This window comes from Dermacentor variabilis, chromosome 3, assembly GCF_050947875.1.
Source record: "Dermacentor variabilis isolate Ectoservices chromosome 3, ASM5094787v1, whole genome shotgun sequence".
Classification (NCBI taxonomy): domain Eukaryota; kingdom Metazoa; phylum Arthropoda; class Arachnida; order Ixodida; family Ixodidae; genus Dermacentor; species Dermacentor variabilis.
The window spans coordinates 82,666,213-82,688,888 of NC_134570.1; the positions used below are offsets into that span (position 1 = coordinate 82,666,213).

General features: G+C 45.6%; 1 protein-coding gene across 3 annotated transcripts in view; it reads left to right on the plus strand.

The window, feature by feature from the left end:
- The window catches only part of LOC142575976 (uncharacterized), a 76,494-nt gene that overhangs the window by 25,616 nt on the left and 28,202 nt on the right, over window positions 1–22,676 (plus strand). For all 3 annotated transcript variants that reach the window (XM_075685837.1, XM_075685839.1, XM_075685838.1), the window contains 8 exons: window positions 386–515; window positions 1,458–1,519; window positions 3,565–3,642; window positions 7,784–7,868; window positions 7,965–8,026; window positions 18,844–18,924; window positions 21,426–21,495; window positions 21,653–21,705. In XM_075685837.1, coding sequence (XP_075541952.1) covers window positions 386–515; window positions 1,458–1,519; window positions 3,565–3,642; window positions 7,784–7,868; window positions 7,965–8,026; window positions 18,844–18,924; window positions 21,426–21,495; window positions 21,653–21,705 — 621 coding nt within the window. The remainder of the gene's footprint in view (window positions 1–385; window positions 516–1,457; window positions 1,520–3,564; window positions 3,643–7,783; window positions 7,869–7,964; window positions 8,027–18,843; window positions 18,925–21,425; window positions 21,496–21,652; window positions 21,706–22,676) is intronic.

Below are 22,676 nucleotides of genomic sequence, written 5' to 3' on the forward strand. Positions count from 1 at the left end.
CCTGGTCAAGATTGGTCGAGTGGCGATAATTCCGTAGTAAGTGGAGATTCTGGACGTCAAAACATTTTTGGTGGAAGCTACTCTGCACGTTTGTTAAAGAGATTTGTGCGAGTGGTGTTTCCATCTAGGAAGGATGACACTGAGATAATTACCAGACGTGGACGAAGCTATGGAGGTTCGTTTGTGTTTGTATGTGTGTGCGCTTGCGCGACTGCATGTTCAAGACCAGCACTTTGAGTAACCTGGCAAATGCAACTCTTTTATGCGTTTATTCACTGTGCTTGATGTGTTCACTTGCAATTGTTGTATCCATTGGGCAGCTTTCGTTGATTTACTTTTCTCGCTTGTGATGGCGTACAAATCATTACCATTTTGATTTACACAGCAAAACATCACGAGAACAGAAGACGACAACACAGCAAACATTACTCTCGGAATTTGTGGCTATGAAAGCTGCACTCTTCGGGAGTTCCGTGCAAACTTTGAAGTGGATTTGAGGGACATGCAACTGGCTCGTAAGCACTATTTTTGAGGCTGAGCACGTGTTCGTTTGTTTTTGAGATTGTGCTATTTCTCTAATTCTCTCTCTTTCTTTCTCGGGCCCCGTTGATGAAAAAAAGAAAGCGCCCATGGTTTAGTGCATTGACGCATGGTCACCTCTTTTCGTTTGCCGAATACATTGAATGATGTTCCTGAGAAAGTACGACGGTTCAGCATATAGCATTACTTTCGTTTCAATTTCTTTAAACTAAAGAAAAAATATAAAGATACTCCTATGTAAATAGAGCGAAGTACACTTTTACAACAACAACAACAACAACAACAACAACAACAACAACAACAACAACAACAACAACAACAACAACAACAACAACAACAACAACAACAACAACAACAACAACAACAACAACAACAACAACAACAACAACAACAACAACAACAACAACAACAACAACAACAACAACAACTCTTTCAACTTAATAAGTCGTGTGTTCATGAGAGGTACATACATAATCGAAATACTATAGTATCAGTTTATCGTAGCAAAAAGCTTGGCATGCTACTCCGAATAAGATGGCGAGGAGCAAAAAAAAATATAAGCGAGAGAAAGAAAGAGCGCCCGCACTAATAGCAGATGCACACCTGTGCGAAATGCATCAACATAGAAGTTATACGCAGAGTCTCATTGACGGGTGCATGACGCAGGGTTGCTATAAGCACCTTAGTCGGGTTGCACTTCAAAATCAGAGGGCGTCCCGCAGCTCAAATCGCGTGTCGCGTCGTATGTTTAGCACGTTGCTCAATACGCCTGAGGTTTCAAGCGTAAAGCGGTCGCTCAAATAGAGTGCTCGCATTACCTGAGTTAAGGGCAATGAAATAATCCCCGCAGTTAAATTCTTTCTTGGCTGATTCGTAGTCGTCTATTGATGCCAGCGCGAATAATGGTTTCCTCGCAGATATTTTGAAGGAGTTTCCGAAGCCTCCTTGCATCGCTGCTAACATGAGCGTCACCCCACAGGTGAGCTGCGTTGCGATATTCATTTATATAAGGAATAACTCGAGTTCCCTTGAGTAAATATCCAAAAGGGGTATATATCGCGATTGTTCACAAATCAATATATAGACATAAAACAGGGAACAAATCCACAAGTATATTCAATTCCGAAGTATTGTCAAGCGGAAATTATGTTTGTTGACAGTGAAGTTCATCTCTTCGCGTTAGCCACACACTTTTCTTGCGATAGCGCTGGAAGGAGAGCTAGGAAGGAGCAGAAAATTATTGTCCGAGGAGCTCGCAGCCGCAGTTACATTTGAAGCAGTTTGACGACAACGCAGATTGTCAGGCTGGGTTGTCGAACAATAGAAACGACCAGCTTAAAAAAATGAACGCTACGAAAAAAGTCAGTCAGGTATGTGCATGCGCAAAACTGCATTGTTTCTTGACTGACTTTGGAAAAAACAGTCACGCGAGAGACCTACTGCTCAGTCAAAGCGCAAATACAGGAGAACCGCGTTTCTATTGACGTTTTGTTTGGGGAATCCATACACCTAGCGTATTCCGATTTCCATGTAAGATCTGAGAGCAATAAGTATCGCCAATACACGCGTGCATGGGTGATAATACTTGCCGACTGAATCGGCCGTGATCAGGGGTTGGAGAGGTTCGGGCATTCGAGTAAAATAATGCAGGCTGGGATTGCTTCAACCATGCAACAAGAGGCATTTGAGTAAACATTTTTTGAAAATTCTGCAGTTTAGTATGGCTGTTCTGAAGGGTAGAGTGTTAGCCTAGCCAGTACGGTACATGATTGCTTTCTGAGCATAGTAGCCGTGCATGTTTTGTTTGAAAATAGTAGTCGCTGTCGCACAAACGAGGGTAAGCACTTGATATGATCGAGCTGTAGACATTACATGTACTTTCTAATTATGTCTCGGACGCGGCTAAATCATCAACTAAAGAATTGGGTGAAAACATTTTTGTGCTGTTCTCGTGGCAAAGCGCAGGCACAAGGATCATAATTTTCTGTACAGGTTCCCATTGCTTATGACCACATGGCTCAACGCAAACAAAAGTTTATGGGGCACTATAACGTAAAGCTAGTTCAAACTCTTTCTATTCCAATTCTGCAATCAGCCCTCTACGATTGGCGAAAATATTTTCATATGTGCACGCTGATGATGCATGATTAGACTGACCGAAATAAGAACAATAATTTCTGATTAGACGCCTTTCTCGCCATTAGCGAAGAAGGCCTTGTTTGACCATTTGCTATTGGTGTATATTTTTCGGACTGCGCCCACTTTGCCTGTGTGTCACGCGACGTCACAAAACCGCGAAAACTGACCGCGTCAAAGTGACGTGTATGCGTTAAAGACACATCAATATACCGAACAACATTGAAAGTTTTTTCTTAATAGCCGGGCACTGCCCCGTCCGGATAGTAATAGAAAAGGCTGCCCACCGATCGCTGTGGCCCTGTGTACTCAGAGCTGCCGGGGAGCATGGATTTATTTGCATATGATATAAGATTTTGCGAGGCCTTATAACGAAACCGAGACCTTTCAGCACGCATACGACATTGCTCTGCCACTCCACTTTGCTGAGTATGCGTTTTAGCATCATTTTTAACCTTCCTTTGCCATCATTATACCAAGTAAGGTGAAGCGGACCAATCGTAGAACCCGGCCCCACTCTCCTCATCTGGTTATCTGCTTTCACTGTGCTGGCTCGGACCAGTCGCAAGTCCTTCCACTTCAGTATGCTCCTCGCCTCTTCCGAGCCCGTTAGATCAGAAAAATTGCTCAATGAAGGCAATTTTATTAGCCTTGAAAACAAAAGAAAGAGCCATCGTATAAAAGAGAAGCAAGTTTGACTGGGCTCTTCAAACAACGCGGTGGGTTACCGCCCAATGCTTGCGTCAGTGATTACGTGAATTTGGCGTCAGGAGATTGGAATAAAAACAGATTGGAATAGTTTAACGTTACAGGACCCCAGTTGTCTCAAGTGTCTCTGTCGTGAGCCCTAATATTTTGTAAACATGCTAATAACTCGCGCCTTTTTAGCTCACTGCAGTGGCTGGATGCGAATTCTTTTGCTATAAACGGGAGAACAAAGACATCAATGACGGACGGCCGTGCGTGGTGAGTGATTTGTTAAAACATCCTTCTTTGGAACAGAGACAGAAGTGAAAGGGGAATGGCAGGGTGAACCAAGCGGAGCCCGGTTAGCAGTCCTGTGCTGGAGAAGGGACAATTAAAACTGAAAGGTGAAAAGGAAAGCCAACTTTATGCACGCTCACATACGCAATGAAGGGTTCATCGTTAAGTTCGTCACGAGCGATCATCAGGGTGTCCATCTCAAGAAGCACTGCGGCGCTTTTTGGGCTTTGCACATCTCAGACGCAAGGTGCCACGGTCCCACGATCTTCTCTGCCGCAAAATGCGTGTCATCTAATTTATCTAAAGCAGTCCGAAGGGGAAGCTTCTGATCTTCGTATACCATGGGCAATCAAAACGGTTGTCTCTGAGTTTCTTCTGTACCCCGCATATTATGATTGGCACTGCCTTCATTCCTATTGTGCAATGAATACGCATTCGTATATGAAACGCCCACTGGCACGTGACATATTAGGGTTTATTTACATCAAGTAAAACCGGCCTTAAAATTGTTGACAGCGTTTCGGTTCACAAAAGTGGCGACCATGGTGGTCACCGCTGTTTGCCAGTTAAAGGAGTACTGACACAAAAATTCGAAGTTGAGTTAACGTGTGGGATCGATTTATGTGGGCACACATACGTCGTCTGCAAAATATAAGCGGTGAATACAGCTTAGAAAATATTGAAAATGAATTTCAAATTACGCGTGCGTGCAGCCAACCGCAAGATGTAGCACCTCGCGACATCGACATCAAGGAAGCAATGTAAACAACCAAGAAAACGCTGCGTCACGAATTTGCGTCGCCATCGCGGCAGGCTCTGCGAGCAAGTTTCTCGCCGCTCCCGTAGCCCTGTTGTTTCTTCCTTTTCTTCTTCGCCGCTGATGGCAGCGTAAAAAAGATAAAATTTGTTTCCGGCACAAGATAACTCACAAAGTGACCTCGATAGTGTGCATGTTATAAAACGTTGTCCGAAATAGTAAATAGTTAGCGTGATTTCCACTTGCAAGCGTTCAGCGCAGCCTACTGTGCAATTGTCTCTACAAAGCGGCTCGCCTGACTAAAGTGTTTTCTCATCGCTACCAACGGCAGTGAGTAAACTAATTGCATTGCCATTTATAAGCGACATAAATGTGCCGACGCTGATTGTGTTGACGAATAAAGGGGCTTTATCGCGAGCTGGGGAGCAATAGCAAGGGCCGTCGGCCTCGGATCCGACGGCCAACGACCTCGCCAGCTCGCCTAGCTTGCTCGTCCGCTACCGTCGGCGTCGATAAGCGGCAGAAGTGATCCGAGTTCGCGCGCGCCACTGGACGCTTAGAATGGACTCCGCTGAATAGCAGCCATATTTGATCGTTTCATTTCAAGCATGCCTAGTACGAAATAAAATTCGCCGAGCTCAGAGCAGTCCGATTATCTTTCACCAAAACTACGTGCCCCCAAGCCTGGTGCTGTGCCGACCTTTACCGGGCCTTGTGTCCTGCTCCGGAATATGTTTCATTCCCAAAGCGTCCTCGACGAATGGTTAGTGCTACTTGTAGCGGTGCGTAGGCGTATTGATAACTGTCGCTGGCCGCTCTTTCCGAGTCGCTGCTTTGCAGTGCATCCGATCAAAAGTGGTTGGCCGCGTCTAATACGGCGGCTACTCCGGCCTGCAGGAACTAGTCGCTGCTGAAGGACGAAAACGAGGACGGCGATGATGGCGGGGACATCGCAAAGCACGTGCAGGCGCAGCAGCCGAACTATAGCAACACGAAGCTCCCGCGCCGGCGTGCGTACGTCACAGTTTTCTGCGATCACGAGCCAAGCTGTGTTTACATTCCTTCTTTGGCCCATCGCGTTGCTCTCTGAAAACGAAACTTGGATTGGTCGCTACAAACAAGACTCCAACTAATTACGTGTTGCGCTCTGACTCAAATGATGCTTCGTGTTGTGATTACTGGGCTATTAGCTACTTACTGCAGCGTAAAAAACAAGATCAAAAATTTTTGTGTCAATACTCCTTTAAGTTCTTGCAGTGTTTCGGCCAGGAAAGAAGCTGTGAAGATGCATCACGAGATTTTTTTCCCAGTGCGTGAAGGGGGGCGTATTTTAAGAATTACGTGAAAGTGTTACATGATAAACCAAGGTAGATTGATTAAGCGAAATCAGTTCTGCGGAAGCCCGCAAGATGGAGGAAGTAGCGCGAAGGTACAGAGAAGACCCGTAAAAGAATGGCGCCCTTGTTTCCTCTGTTGGTTCATGTTACTCTTAGGTGAAAGAGAATATTTCTCTCTCTGAGATCTCTTCATCGAGTTAACCGTACAGGTAAGGCCATATAAATTTGAATTCGGAAGGAGCTCAGGCATTAGCAGTACTTGTAATTTATTTTTGTTGCTTCGCGCACGGCTGTATTTCTGACAGCACGTCGAAAACGAAGTGGTGTGATTATTGGCCGCACTAAGACACCCGTGCAAGCATGTGTGGTTGAAAATATACACTCGATTTTCACAGCAGGGTGCTGCGTATCGCATTCTGAACGAGCTGGTGTGACACCGCACAAACGCGCAAGACGAAGGGGTCGCAGCAAAATGTAGGCTCGAAGTGATCAACATGCGCGCCTGACGAAGAGAAGTCCTGCTGCCGAAACGCTGGCTCCTTTGTTCGTCCTACATGAACGTGGAGCTCCAGAGGTAAAACAATGTGTGCGCTGGTTCACGCTCTGTGCCTAGCAACAGTGGAACACACGAAAAGAAATAAGTGATTTATTCTCCCGAGAAAAGAACAATTGCGGTGCTTGAACAGTAAGCGCAGTTAAGCAAGGTGTTTGCTGAAATTTCGTTGTTAACATATGCAGATAATATCGCACGAGTGCGAGAAAGACTGTCACACACGAGAGTTAGGATTTTTACAGTGCTGCGTGCTCCGAAATGGTAATCTCAGGCAGTGCGACCAGAAAGAATTTTTAATTGAACAGATACACACAATGGGTACGTGCCACAGTTACACAGGGGTCACTCAAGCCTTAAATGTAGTTACATATCTTTACTGTGACATAAGGGGAACATAGTGTGTACGTGTACATAAGGTTTATAATTACATAATGGCTACACATACACATAATGTGTTTTTCGGTCGGCGTACATCTCTCCACACCATTCTTCCCTCAACAAGGATCGAACATCTCCAACGTGTCCCATCGTGCATCTACCTGAGCTAACGGTTGCATTACGACAGAGTTTGGGAACAGTGCAGTGCCAAGAAAGAAACATTGCATGACAGTAAAAATTGTGACCTGTGCGATGCGTAAACATTGTATGAGATTAACCTTTAGACAAAATGAAAATAAAGACACAGCGTGCATTGCCCTAAGTTCTTTATAACATTTCAAGCTTCCCGATAGTTTCGCTTGACGTGCAGGGTGTTTTAGCGAACACTTTCAACATTTTTTAAAGGTTGCCTGTGGCAGATGGCTCAATTCTAGTTTATGAGCCGGTCTACTCAAAGTGGCGCACACTACTTGCACGAAAATTTGAAATGCAAAATCGACTAATTCGCGAGAATTTACCAATTAACTTTTAGCCAATTATCTTATGACCCATATTGCAATTTACAAATTCTATCAGTGGAGTTCGCAAGGCGGGTCCACTTGGAACGAATTCTCAGGACGACACCAGTGTCGAGATATAAATTCCCGAACTTTGCGGAGAAATGCATTGCCGTTCTAGTTACTTAATTGTGTGCTTCAGTGCATGACACGACGTTTCTTTGACAAATTAACTGGAATGCCAATGCATTTCTCCCCAAAGTTCGGGAATTTATATCTCTAAACTGGTGTCATACTGAACATTCCTTCCATGTGGATCCGCCTTGCGAACTCCACGGCTAGAATTTGTGAATTGCAATATGGGCCATAATGTAATGAGTTAAATACCTAATTAGTGACTTATCATTATTTAGTCGATTTTGCATCTCAATATTTTGTGCAAATAACGTCCGCCTGTTCGAGTAGATCTGCTCATGAACTAAAATTGTGATATCTGCCACAGGCAACTTTTAAAGATTTTTGAAAGTTTTCGCTGAAACACCCTGTATAACCAAACATGTGTGTTGGATTTGCGTAATTTTTTTTCTTTTTGTCCTCACAGTTAGAGTGGTACGAAAAACGTATAACACATAAACCAGTTGTTACGCTGACAGGGTCATGCTGGAACGGAATGTGCAGGCCTGCAGGTAATTTTCACGGACGCGCACATAAAATATTCGCAGATGGCGGTAAAGCTACGTCGTGCGACTTTTCATCAAAGCATAAAACTTAATCTTTTTCAGAACAATTCTCGACAAGTCTAGTAGGTGCATGCCACGATTATGGTCGCTACAAGAGCAATTCGGTAAGTAATTCTTATATAGCTCGGAATCGGATCCTTTTTTTTGTTTCTTTCTGCGATTACCCAATTTAAATATCGCGAAACTGCCGAAAGCTGTGCATAAACAGAGGCAGCCATATGAAAAGCCTATCTGCTTGGTAACGGATCATGATGAACAACAGTACGAAGACGAAAGGAAGACAAAAACGGCGACAGAATAAGAACAAATTTGGCGGTGCATTCATACTATCGAGATGATTGACGACGGTAACGGGATTAGCGTTGTTCCTTGCGACAGGTGTGTAATTACTGATTATACATGATGGATTCGTGTGATGGAGAAATTAAGGAGACAGAGACCGGGATGTGTGGTATATTTAATTGTAGTATGTTAATCGATTCTTATGTTGCCTTAGCTTTTTTTTCTTTTGTATACATTTTAAACACAATAATGTACATTTGAATATGTACCGACAACATGTATGCTCTATACATCTGTACAGTTTCAGTGGAAATATCAAACGGTTCGGCAGCTCTAGTAGACCACAGCGCATCGTTCTCGTCTGTCGCTGATGGCGGCGAGCGAAGTGCGATGGATAGAGAAGTACGATGCGTACGTTTGAAGTCTACATTGCCTGATTCCGAGGACAAAGATATGGTCGAGAACAGTGCTGGTCCTTGCCTTCAGTAGCATGTCGAGGGTAGCCCACTCGGAACCTCTCACGTACTACGTAAACCACGCGTTTCGGAGCTTTAAGAGGTCGATGTTGAAGCCGCCGCAGACGGCTCGCGGCATATCTCGTTCGCGAACGTTGTCGTAGCAAGGTAGGAAGGCAGTCTTGGTGTGAGCTATTATGGATAGTAATATGAATCAGTGCAGTACATCTTCGGTGGCCACGGGCCTGACGTAGATGGTGGCGACGGTGACGTTTTCTCCATTGTGTGTTGCGTGACCCCTGCAGACGTCTCCGACACTGCTGTGCCCTAACGATTCGTCAACGTGGGGCGATAGACGTAGCGTGACGGACTCGATCGCCAAATTCCGTATAACTTTCTTGTATAGAGCACTACCGGGGCACCTTGATTTTAGTCGCTTGCTGTGCCCGACGAGTTACAACTTGCTTCCAGCAATGGCGAGTTGACACTGGTACCATAATGGGTTTTGAAACCTGCGCCCTCAGCGCGGCCACCCGATGCTCTAAGCATTTGACCATGGACTACAGAGTGACCCAGGTTAGAAGGAAGACGGACGGACGGACGGACGGACGGACGGACGGACGGACGGACGGACAGACAGACAGACAGACAGGCAGACAGACAGACAGACAGACAGACAGACAGACAGACAGACAGACAGAGACAGACAGACAGACAGACAGACAGACAGACAGACAGACAGACAGACAGACAGACAGACAGACAGACAGACAGACAGACAGACTCCGGAAAGTCCTTGAAGTACCCTAAGAATGTAAATCGGATTAAAATGCTCCATTGTCTCATCGTCGTCACGAATTACCCAAACGGAGGAGGGCGCCTTAGCAGCCCAGACTCGATAAATGTTTAAGGCTCTTAGTTTAATTGGGTGAAAGTTACTTCAGTATTTTCTTGAATGAAATAAATTTTGTGCCAACAGGATGGGTCAATACTATCAGAAATTCACTATATCTGGGTATAAGAATTCTTGTGCAACCGCGCGCCTCCTGAGCCAGCCAGTGGTTATCAAATTTGTGGCGTGTAGTATCACGGCAACTGAGGGCCGCTCTCGCCAGGCTGTCGGTCATTTCGTTCATAAATAAGTCCTCACGGCCCGGCACCTAAGCCAATCTAATTACCCCATGTGAGCAGACACTAGCAAATGAAACATACGTGAAAGAAGAGCACAGTGATTTGCTGTGAAGAATGAGCATAAGGATAAATAGTGTGTAATTATGACAACTCTCAACATTAATGAATTTAGATTTAGAAGTGCCACTTGGTGTATCTTCACACTTGCTTATATGCTAGCATGTTTCGTGTCATGCAAGCGCATAACAAGCGCAACATGCAAGCGCAACTTGCAAGCGCATAAGCAAGTGCGATAACATTTCTTAACGGAGGGTTAATATTAGCGCTATAAATTCAACTAGATATACACATAAGTAGTCCGGAATCCCTATTGAGAATGACCAGTCTATAGCCGTGGAGAAAATGCCAATACCAGATTTTACACTCTGGGGTGTCTGTCACATTGACAGCGTTTATTGGTGAACTCAATAAATCCTCTTGTGACATATGATCGAATAAATTATAAGAGAGATGCTTTGCATTGTTCTAGTAGAGGTAATCTAGCATTCTGTAGGCGCTCTCGCAATTGGTAAATGCGAGGACTTTTAGAAAAGTATCCGACCCTTGGCCGAAGAAAAAAAACTGGGGTAACTGGAGCGTTGTAAACTTAATCCCCCTCACTGTAGTCTCCTTGGGACTCCACACACTTCTCCCAGTGATGCTGCCATTGTTGGAAGCCTTCCGAGAAGGCCCCTTTCGGAATGGAGTTTAGCTCAGCTGTCTTTGCAGCCATAATGTCCTCTCTTGTCTGAAATCGCGCTCCCTTCAATGGCCTCTTGATTTTGGGAAACAGCCAGAAGTCGCAGGAGGCCATATCAGGCGAGTAAGGAGCCTGTTGAACTAAAGGAATCGGGCTTTTCGCCAAAAAGTCTGAATCAAGTGCGAGGAATGTGTAGGGGCATTGTCGTGATGGATCCGCCAATTTCCTGTTGACCACAACTCCGGTCTCTTGCGCCGCACAGCGTCACATAGGTGACGGAGGACATCCCTGTAGTGTGTACTCGTCGTGTAGCACACCGCGGGAGTCAAAGAAAGCAGTGCGCATCACTTAGACGTTGCTGAGCACCTGGCGGGCCTTCTTTGGCCTCGGTGACGTAAAATGCTTCCACTGTGACGACCGGAATTTGGTTTTCAGGTTGTACCCGTACACCAAAGGGTCGTCACCAGGGATTATGGTGTTCATGGAGTCGGAGTCACTGTTTGTGGAATCCAGCCTGTCCTGTGAGACTACAACACGAACTTGCTTTTGCTCCATAGTGAGCAGCTTCGACATGAATTTCGCCGCAACTCTTTTTATGGCCAAATCTTCGGTCATAATGGATTGCGCAGAAAAAGTGCTGATGCCTACCTATTCCGCAATTTCTCGGATAGTAACACGATGATCCCGCATCACCACAGCGTTCACTTGGGCAGTGACCTGGTCATTTCGGCATGTTGACGGCCGACCGGAGCGTGGCTCGCTCTCCACCGAAGTGCGGCCGTCTTTAAAGCGTTTGTACCACTCCTTAATTTGTGTGCTGCTTATAGAATCGTCACCGAAAGCCGTCTGAATCTTCCGAATGGTTTTAACTTGGCTGTCGCCCAGTTTCTGGCAAAATTTGATGCACTAGAGCTGCTCCAGTCGCTCCGCCATTTTCCTTGCAATAAAAAACCGACGAGAGCACTGCGCACTATACTTCACCCAACGCTGCGTCCCAGCGACTGACGCTATCGGCAGGCGGGAAAAAATTCGCCCATGCTTACGAAGGTTGAAGGTCGGCTGATGCAAGTGCACTTGTTTCATATCCATCAGGTGTTCGCAAAAAAAAATAAGGTACGATATTTTCTAACAGACCTCGTAGGTGGTCCCCGCAGGGGCGTCTGCGTCAGCAGTCGTTTGGTGTGTTGCGACACCACGGACCCGAGCACACGAGGGTTGGACCCTCCCGCGTGTAGCCGTGCGCGGCTTAGCCGTGTCCGGGTAAAAGCGGATCCTGGGGGTTGAGCCAATGCCGGGTGTTTGGACCTTTACGGCCCCTCGGCGGCGGCAACACACCCCTTTGGCCTCGGCTTCACGTAGACGGCACCCCCGGACTGACCCACCCGGGGGAAATCGGTAGTTGCCTTTTCCTGTCTCTCTCTTCCTCTAATCTTCGTCTTTCTCTCACTTTTTATCTTTCCTGTCTTCTCCTAGCTTCCACTTACTTCCAATTTTTCCAGGCAACAAGGGTTAACCTTGTGTGAATAGCCAAACTAGGTTATTTCGTATTTGGTTATAGTGGTAACGTACTGCTGGCGTTTGCAGGCCGTGTTTTACGGATCCTGCAGCGTCCCCTTGTAGGACTCCACGGTGGGTGGCTGGCGTTACTGCCGAAATTACAATCTCTTATGGCTTCTTCTTTCCCCCATTACCTGATCGCTCCCTCAAGAGGGGGCGCACCGATGATGTCTTTCAATTTTTTGCCCGCCAAAAAGAAACTTTTCCTCGTTTCCATGTAGTGCACTCTGAAACACCGGGCAAACCCGTGCGAACAATCTCTCCATTCCTCGTGTCCAAGTCTCTTACCCAAGTTTTTGGTACAGGTTATAAAGCATCCAGGATGGCAAGCGGCGATCTCCTCTTGGAGCTCCGCAGCCAGAAACAATATGAAAATCTACCCAATCTAGTTTCATTTGGTGACGCCAAAGTAACAGTAACTCCTCATCGTACCATGAATACCACCCGTGGCGTAGTCTCCGATGATGATTTATTGGAGCTGACTGAGGCTGAGCTCTTGGAGGGCTTCAGCGAACAGAATGTCATAAATGTCAGAAGAATTAAGATGAGGCGAGACGGAAAAGAAATTGCGACCAAACACCTAATACTCACCTTCAACTCCACTGTCCTGCCCGAGTCAATCGAGGCCGGGTACATCAAGCTTCGTATAAGACCGTATGTGCCGAATCCCTTGAGATGTTTCAAATGCCAACATTTTGGCCACAGCTCGCAGAGCTGCCGAGGCCGCCAAACATGCACCAAATGCAGTGCCCTTGAACCCGCCACTGAAGCATGTAAGAACTCTCTACACTGTGTAAACTGTGACGGGGACCACGCCGCGTACTCGCGGTCGTGCCCCTCCTGGAAGAAGGAAAAAGAAATTGTGACTATAAAAGTAAAAGAGAATATATCGTTCAAAGAGGCACGAAGGCGGGTAGCATACCTGCCAAAGAAAACCTTTGCCGATGTGGCGCGTCAGGGGGCAGCGTCACAACGGCCTCCGGTGGCTGCCCGACCCACAGTCAGTGAGTCGGCAGTCACGCCATCTGCCCCCACGGTGGTTGCAGTTAGCGCTGCTCCGCCAACCGAGCAGACGGAGCCATCGACCCCGAAGGTGGGCGCAGCCGAGGCTGCCCCAACCTCCGAGGCCCCCTCCAGCGCTGGCAACGGCCAGCACAGCGAAATCCCTCAGGGAGCCCCATCGACCTCCGGGCTGGTGGGCGCAGGGGTCTTGCCCTCCAAGGCGGGACTCCCCCTGAAAACCTCTCGCTCGCAAGAGCACGTGTCCGGAGCCTCACAAGAGGCAATGGACACTACACCTGTCCCCAAGGCGCACCAAACGCCTAAGGAGCGTCGAGAATCGCTCGAACGCTTCAGAAAGAACAAAACACCTATTACAGGGCCTCGAAAGGGCTCTGTAACCTAAGGCATCTTTCCGTTTCCGTACACACAGCACTAATTTACATTAAATATGGATACACAAATCATACAATGGAACGTCAGAGGTCTCCTTAGAAACCTTGATGATGTACAAGAACTAATCCACCAACACAATCCAAATGTGCTGTGTTTACAGGAAACACACTTAAAATATAAACACACAAACTTTCTCCGTACGTATGTTACGTTTCGCAAAGATCGCGATGATGCCGTCGCATCATCGGGTGGTGTTGCGATTCTTACTCATAGAAGTATTGCGTGTCAACCTTTACAGCTACAAACGCCCCTTGAAGCAGTGGCGGTTCGAGTTGTCCTACTAAACAAACTCATCACCACTTGCTCCCTTTACATAGCCCCGCATTACCAACTGAACAAACATGAATTTCACTCCTTGATCGATCAATTGCCAGAACCTTATGCTGTTCTTGGCGATTTCAATGCGCACAGCTCCCTGTGGGGCGACTCTCGTATAGATGCGCGAGGTCGCCTTGTTGAACAGTTCCTTTTTTCTTCTGGAGCGTGCCTTCTCAATAAAAAACAACCCACATATTACTCTCTTGCAAACCGATCCTTTTCGTCATTAGATCTTAGTATAGTCTCCCCGTCTGTACTGCCTGAACTTGAATGGGAAGTTACCGACAACCCTTACGGTAGCGACCACTTCCCTATACTGCTAAGATCATATAAAGAAAACGAATATCCACCATACGCTCCTAGGTGGAAGATTGAGACAGCAGATTGGGAGAAATTTCGATCTCTAACTAGTATCTCATGGGCTGACCTGTCTTCGTTAGGAATTGACGCTGCAGTCGAGTTTTTTACAGCATTCATAATAGATGTCACATTTAAATGCATATCAGAAATAAAAGGCTTGGCCTGCAAACGGCGTGTCCCATGGTGGAACGCCGATTGTAGGATCGCTCGTAAAAAACAGAACAGGGCGTGGGGGTTGCTACGCGCTTCTCCCACTGAAGAGAATCTAGTCAACTTTAAAAAAGTAAAATCCGAAGGCAGGCGAACCCGCCGACAGGCCAGACGAGAAAGTTGGCAGAAATTTCTATCGAGTATTAACTCGTTCAGAGATGAGGCGAAAGCCTGGAACAGGGTCAATAGGATAAGAGGGCGACAAGCACATGCACTCCCTTTGGTAAACACAGAAGGCGATACCCTACAAGATCAGGCAGACTCACTTGGGGAATATTTTGAGAGCGTGTCAAGTGCAACAAATTATACACAATCCTTTCTGAAATACAAACAAACAGAAGAACGTAAGCCATTAACAAGAAAAGGTCGAGAGAATGAGCCTTACAACCGTCCTTTTAGTATTGCTGAATTGAGAGCTGCCTTGAGCGCATGCAAGAGCTCCGCACCAGGATCGGATCGAATCATGTATGAAATGCTCAAAAATTTACACACGGATACGCAAGTTACACTACTCACACTTTTCAACACCATCTGGGATGCAGGGTACCTTCCAACCGCGTGGAAGGAAGCCATTGTGGTCCCTGTTTTGAAACAAGGAAAAGACCCTTCCTCAGTGGCAAGTTACCGCCCAATAGCCCTCACAAGTTGCATTTGTAAGGTGTTTGAAAAAATGATAAATCGGCGACTCATCTTTTTCCTTGAACAGAGCAAAATGCTTCATCCTTATCAGTGCGGCTTCCGAGAAGGGCGCTCAACGACTGACCATCTTGTACGTGTAGAAGCAAATATCCGGGACGCATTTGTACACAAGCAGTTTTTCTTATCCATATTCCTCGACATGGAGAAGGCCTATAACACAACGTGGCGCTACGGCATCTTAAGAGACTTGTCAGAAATGGGCATTCATGGCAATATGCTAAACATAATAAAAAACTACTTGTCCAATCGTACATTCCGGGTAAAAGTCGGCAATGTACTGTCACGTCCTTTCATACAAGAAACTGGTGTACCCCAGGGAGGCGTGCTTAGCTGCACGCTCTTTATCGTGAAGATGAACACGCTTCGTGCTTCACTACCACCCGCCATCTTTCACTATGTTTACGTGGACGACATTCAAATAGCTTTCAAATCTTGTAACCTCGCAGTCTGCGAGAGACAGGTACAGCATGGCCTGAACAAAGTGTCAATGTGGGCAGACAGGAATGGATTTAAGATCAATCCTAACAAAAGCTCTTGTGTTCTTTTTACAATAAAGAGAGGACTTATCCCAGATCCTTGCATAGAACTGCATGGACAACAGATACCTGTTAACAAAGAACACACATTTCTAGGTGTCATACTTGACTACAGACTCACTTTCGTCCCCCACATTAAAAATCTTAAAGAAAAATGTGTAAAAACAATGAACATAATCAAACTTCTATCCCAGACTACATGGGGTAGTGACAGGAAGTGCTTAATGAATCTCTATAAAAGCCTGATTCGATCGCGACTAGACTATGGCGCCGTTATTTATCACTCTGCCGCCCCGAGCGCGCTAAAGATGCTAGATCCTGTTCACCATCTAGGTATCCGGTTAGCCACTGGCGCTTTCAGAACGAGCCCGATTCAAAGCTTATACGCGGAATCAAATGAATGGTCCCTGCATCTACAGAGAACTTATATCAGCCTTACATATTTCCTTAAAATAAAATCCAATCATCAACATCCATGTTTTAACACTGTTAACGATATGAACTGCACTACACTTTTCCATAATCGCCCCTCTGTAAGAAAGCCTTTCTCGCTTCGAGTGAGGGAGCTTAGTGAAGAAATGCACGTTCCACTCCTCGAGCTTCGCCTAATGCATCCAGCCAAGCTGCTACCTCCTTGGGAGTGGCAGCTTATACAATGTGATATATCTTTCGTGAAAGTCACAAAGCATGCTCCAGAGATTGAAATCAAGATGCATTTCCGGGAACTCCAGCACAAATACTCCTGCACGGAGTTCTACACAGACGCATCAAAGTCACACGACGGGGTATCCTATGCAGCCGTCGGTCCATCCTTCTCGGAATCCGACATACTGCACCCGGAAACTAGTATCTTTACGGCTGAGGCCTACGCACTGCTCTCGGCCGTAAAGCATATAAACAAATCACAACTCCCGAAATCAGTTATATATACGGACTCCCTCAGTGTTGTGAAGGCCTTGATGTCTTTCTGTAATCACAAAAATCCAGTATTTATTGAACTCTACTCCGCACTGTGCAAAGCATATATATCTAACCAACATGTGATCATATGCTGGGTGCCTGGACATAGGGGCATCAAGGGCAACGTTCTAGCCGACCAGATGGCCACATCAATCTCATCGCATGCAGTTAACTCTACTGCTTTGGTCCCTGTCACAGACCTGAAGGCTTTCTTAAGAAGGAAACTACGAAACCACTGGCAACGCATGTGGGACGAAGAAATAAATAATAAACTGCATGTAATAAAGCCACAATTAGGTTTCTGGCCTCCTGTAACAAAATCCCGCCGGACAGATGTCATATTCTGCCGTCTAAGAATAGGACACACTTTTGGCACACATAACTTCTTACTCACGGGAAACGAGCCTCCAACCTGTGGTAGATGCGGGGAGAGGCTGACCGTCCTCCACGTCCTACTGGAGTGTCGGGAAGCCGAACCCGAAAGAAAAAAACATTTTCTCTTAGCATACAGGCACCACATCCCCCTTCATCCTGTTATGTTACTCGGTCCAGAACCAATCTTTGACACCAACGCCGTCTTAGGTTTTTTGAGCGATGTTGTGTTGCATGTTATTAGCCCCACATGTTCGTAGCGCCTCCTCTCTTCAGAGGATGCCGCTGCGATAATCATTTTGAATAAGCACATGCCTCTAGGCCCTTGTGGTTCAAGGGCTCTGGCGAGGCTGTAGTGCTGTAAGCAATTTAACGTCTTGCATATTTTAAACAATGCATCATTCTTTTACGATGGATTTTAATCTTCACAGTATTCGTCATTAGTCATCGCCATAATTTTATATCACGTAGATTTTATGCACTTTACAGCAACTATTTTTAGGCCACTTTACAGCCAAGTCACATCTCCATAATACATCGTCAACATCACCACTTGTCATGGCGCTCTTTGGCCACACCTGGCCCTTGCGCCATTAAACACCACATATCATCATCATCATCGTAGGTGGTACCTCCCGTATATATGCACTATATGGTTGTCGCTATTCTGCTGTTTACTCATATAATTGTGCTCCAGCACTACTGAAACATCGACTAGTAGCCATCGGTTATACTGTAGTTGGTTGAGGATGGGAGCTGCGGTCGAAGAATAAAACATCAATCTTACGTAAGAAATTAAAAAAAAATCATAACGAAAGCATTGAAACAGTAATTATAGATGCTGTGTTAATGAAACAACAAAAGTGTTGCTTAGCTAAATACCACATGACCTTATCTTCTTTATCATAGTAGCTGACTTGCTTTCTGTATGATATAGTAATACCACCCTCCCCCCTCCACCCTTTATAGTTGATTACACAATGAATGGAGATATTTTTGCACTCCGTCTACAAATGTCTAACCATAGACTAGATTTTTATTAGTGCACATGCCTAGGCTTATGGAAGAATATGATTGAAGCTCTTTGGCAAAAAGCCGATGTCAACTTTTCTTTTGTTCGAGCCGGTCCAACATTTGATAATTGAAAACATTTTCTCACTCAATCACGTTGCATCACGTTCATTTTTGTATATTTTGTTCACTGTCAGGGTAAGGTTACCTTGCGATGAGTGCAATTAGTTTCGCGAAGTTGGCTAAAACATTCTCATGTTCTATTTCCGCTGTTTAGCAGGACAACGTCCAAGAACCTACCTTCCCGACATGTCAGCAGCATGGCTTTTGAGATTACCTTTATTATCAAGTTTATTTACCCCACTTTTGAAATTCAACATTTGTGTAAAGTAAAGGCGAAACGAACGGGGAGGAGGCAGTGGCAGTGTTAAAATGCTTCTTGCTTTTCTAGCTTGGCGACTTGTTTTGAAGGTTCCAACAGCGGATTCTATAACTCGGAGACCAAGACTTCTAAGCTGATGTCACAACCTAAATAACGCAGTGCCACCTGCAATATCTGAGCAAAACTTTTTTGTCCCCTGTACATTTGCAGTGCTGCTATATCGGGTACTTGGTGGCAGTGATTGGCAAGAGCTACCATCTAAGAAAAGCAACGAGTATGTGACGTCAATGTTGCATCGACGTTGTCGACTGTGACGCTCCCGATCGCTTCGACGTCGTTTTTGACTATGCGATGTAAGCCTCTGTAACCAAGAGGTTTCGGAGCTGTTAAGTTTTCTATATGTATCGGTCATTTTTTGTGTAATAAACAACTAATGAGCCCCTATGTTCCACAGAAAGTTGTCCACCAATGCATGTACAACTGTCATGGAAATAATGTACCGGAAAAGAAGCGTCCTGACGGGCTCACATGCCTGGTAAGTTACATGTTCAGGGTAGGCTGCCACCTTTCAAATCGGAGTTTACTTAGAACTTGATGCTAAGCATCCGCAATTAAGTAATAAATTATGAACAGAAAAAGAAAGTAGCAGTCTCTCGCGTAGAGGGCCAGGTTTCGATCATGGTGAGAACTGGTATATTTAATGCGTAAGCATTCTTTGGCGAGTACTCCCGCAAAATCTGTGTGTCTTATGATGCTTTATATCTGCAAGATAAATGGATAATTGGTCAATTTAACGTACGTTTTCGTTATAATAGTGCCGTAAATGATGATGGGTAGTGTTAGAAAAAAATAACACTCGCTCAGGATTTCAACTTGCTGCTTGCGTCGCCGCTAGGGCTGTTTAGCCCAGTCCTAACATTGGGCACCCTTTAGTGCACCAAGGATTCTTTGGCCTATATCTGCAAAATATATGGATAATTGTCAAGTTAAGACATGTAATCATTATAATAGTGTAATAACGGGGGATTCGTGGCATGAGAAAAAAGAAAGCTGCAGTTCCGCCGGGAATGCGAAACATCGATTGCGGTAGCAAATTAGTAGATAGCTACACGAAGTAAGAATGGTAGTTCTATCAGACGTATAAACTTGGAAACAGTCACTTCATAACTGAATTAACTAGGATTGCGTCAGCTCGCACAAGCAAACATGAACACATCAAGTCGATGAGCGCGGACGCGCGCTCATCGACTGTGATGAAGCGCGGCAGCAGCTGCGAGCGAAGTGACCTTCGTGCGATGTATCGCTATTTGCGAGAAAACAGCGTGCAGAAAGGCATGAGCCATCTGCAGATCTCTTTCTAGATAGGGCGGTGCAAAGTACGCACTTGTTGGCGCAGTGGAAGCCCCCCTCCCCTTCCCTCCCGCGCTCTCTTCCCGCTTTCCTCCATATATGGCGCGCGAGATAGAGCTGCGATCGTCAGTGCCCCTTGCTCTCAGTCGCAAAATGCGCAGCGGCTTCCGGAGCATGACGCTCATTTAGCTAGCTTATGAGCCTCTATCCATCACCTACGAATGCGCATTCGTAGAAAATTCTCAGAATCTTTGTACCATTTTCTCGCTTATGTATATCCTGCTCAGAGAATATCATAACGTTCAAAGCACAATTCAATTCACCAACCGAAACGGCTATTGGATTGAACCCATAATAACATAGGCTGTAAAAAGTGTTGGGCTTTGGACTTCGCCTTGAGGAAACCCGCTGCTACTGCAATACTAGGGCAACACTCGAAATCACAGCCGGGCGAGCGGAGTCCGTAGGCTTGCTAGTGCTCACAGAAGGAAATCGACCGAACGTCAAAATGGATTGATGGAGCCCGGCCCGCTACCGGCGCCTCGAAAGAGCGCCCAAATGCGTGGGTGAGACAAACTCGCCCTATGGCACTTTTGCCAAAAAAATTGTAAACGAGTAAGAGTCACCCACGGCACCTAAAGAATTATAAGTACCATTCGCTTGCGTCAGATGTTTCTGCAGCAGCCGTCAAGCGTTCTACTGCCATATCGTTAGGCAATTGAGGCACCACGCACTGTTACGCGATGTGACAAAACGATGTTTTTATTTGAAATTGAATAATTGTCCAGACCACAGCCCCAGTACGAACATTGCATCTTCAGGGAGGGCACTCTTCGAGCTCGATAACGTCCAACGTCTCTGTTCACGGTGTTTTGGAGAGGTAATAATAATAATAATAATAATAATAATAATAATAATAATAATAATAATAATAATAATAATAATAAGAGCAAGAACAAGAAGAAGAAGGTTTATTGAGAGGGAAAGCGGAGAGGTTGGCAGGGGGAACGTTTGTCTGGTCTGCTACTTCCGTGGGGGCACAGAACGTTCGATAGGAAGGTGTCCCGACTCGTCCAGGAGTTTATAAAGGATTACTGATATACATTTTTCACTTTTTTTTTGTGCCGTAACATCAGCACTGTCAAAGCTCTACGGTCACCTCCCATGTTTCTACTCATTGGGAGACCCGAGTTACCAGCATAGCGAGGGGACCGAGCGCGCTCGAATGATTGCGAAAACGTTACGATGTCCTGCTCCGGCGTCGCCACCTATTGTGTCATGACAGCAAAATGCATACCCTTCTCCGGAAATGAAACCAAAAATGGTGACAGAAAGGCTATTACAATTAATTTTTAGGGCTTCGAGGCATTTCAGTATTTTTTCTGAGACGTTCATCAACGCAAGAAAAAAAAAAGAAACGAAGAGTCGCAAATATTATGTCCGTATCCAATAAGCGATGCAGATATTCTGTGATTGGTAACGTTAGGCAGATTCACGTCAGGGCGTTGCGTCATGCGGTGGGAAGTCCGGCGCGGCATCGTGCGCGGGGTGGCTGAGAGCTTTAGGTGATGGTGCGTCGGTTTCACGACGAGTTGGAAATATATGCTGCAAAACTATAGTATAGCTTACCACTGAAATATTCTAACGCGCTATAGGGGTACTGAAGAGAGCTCATTTCTCTTTCAGTTTCGGAAAACAAACTTCTTGAGCAGGGATGTGGTAGGCGTCTGTCATGCAGGTACCTGCTCACAAGTTCGTAAGTATAGCAACATTACTAATTTCATCAATGATTACTTCAACGTGCAAGAATGGCGTGTATCAGATGCATCCTAAGTACCAAATAACGTGCCTCTTATTTTTCTTAATTTTGTTAATAATTTTGTACGAATTTACTGATATACTTCCAACGACAGGTCTAGTCGAAGGGTGCGATATGACCTACTACCAGCACAAGGCACAGTCACCGGTAAGGGCACACATATTCAATGTATGTTTCAAAAATACTAACCACAGAATGTTGTGTCAGGCTTTTATTTTTGCCTATTTGTGTCTTCGTTTTATTTCCCTTGTGATAGTGACTACGCGTATTGAATACTAAACTCGTGTCCCATATATTTTGCCAGATTGCAAAGTTTTGTCTCTTACTGAGCGTTATAGGAGGACAATCAATACAAAGGAAGGTAATTATATCTTTGACACGACGAAAGGACGCAACGGCACTACAACGGAGGCTGGCAGATGAATGTGATCGTCTATTAGGATCTCGCTGCTTGCTCGAGAACGCCAAGCTGACGAAAATTAGTTCGCAGCTTTGTTAAAACAGTGCCTCACTGCGAAACTGCGCATTTAAGTCACACGAGTTACGTACTAAAGTGGAAAGGTGGGCGAGACGGTGTGCATTCATAATGCTAACGGTGCGAACAACACGTCGGGTGGGGTGAAAGCACACAGGACGAGCGCTGAGTCACAACTAAGTTGACTGCAACACATATCAAGGAATAATAGCGACACAGGCGATCACATGGCAAAACGAGGAAAGCACAGACAGGACAAGTGGATACGGGGTACCTGTTTCCAATTGAAGGCAGGCTAATACATCCCGTGCCCTTCCGCTATATAATAATAATAATCTTTATTCAGTATAGTTAGAACAGTATACAAAACGGAAGCGCCGAAGCCACAAGAGGGCTTGTGCGGCGACAACCGGCAGCCGCGGCAATCTACGCGCCACACCAGAACTCCATCAGAAGCTGGTTGTGCATTTGGCACAACCATCACACATTATCAAAGATGCACTGATAACATCAGTACATATTAAAGGTTCTCTAACGCTTGAACAGCAACTCTCAGTGTTTTGCGGGTGGACAAAGAAAATACATCGTCCGGTAGTTCATTGAATATAGCAGGAACATAATAGCGTCTTGTTGCTTTACCGTA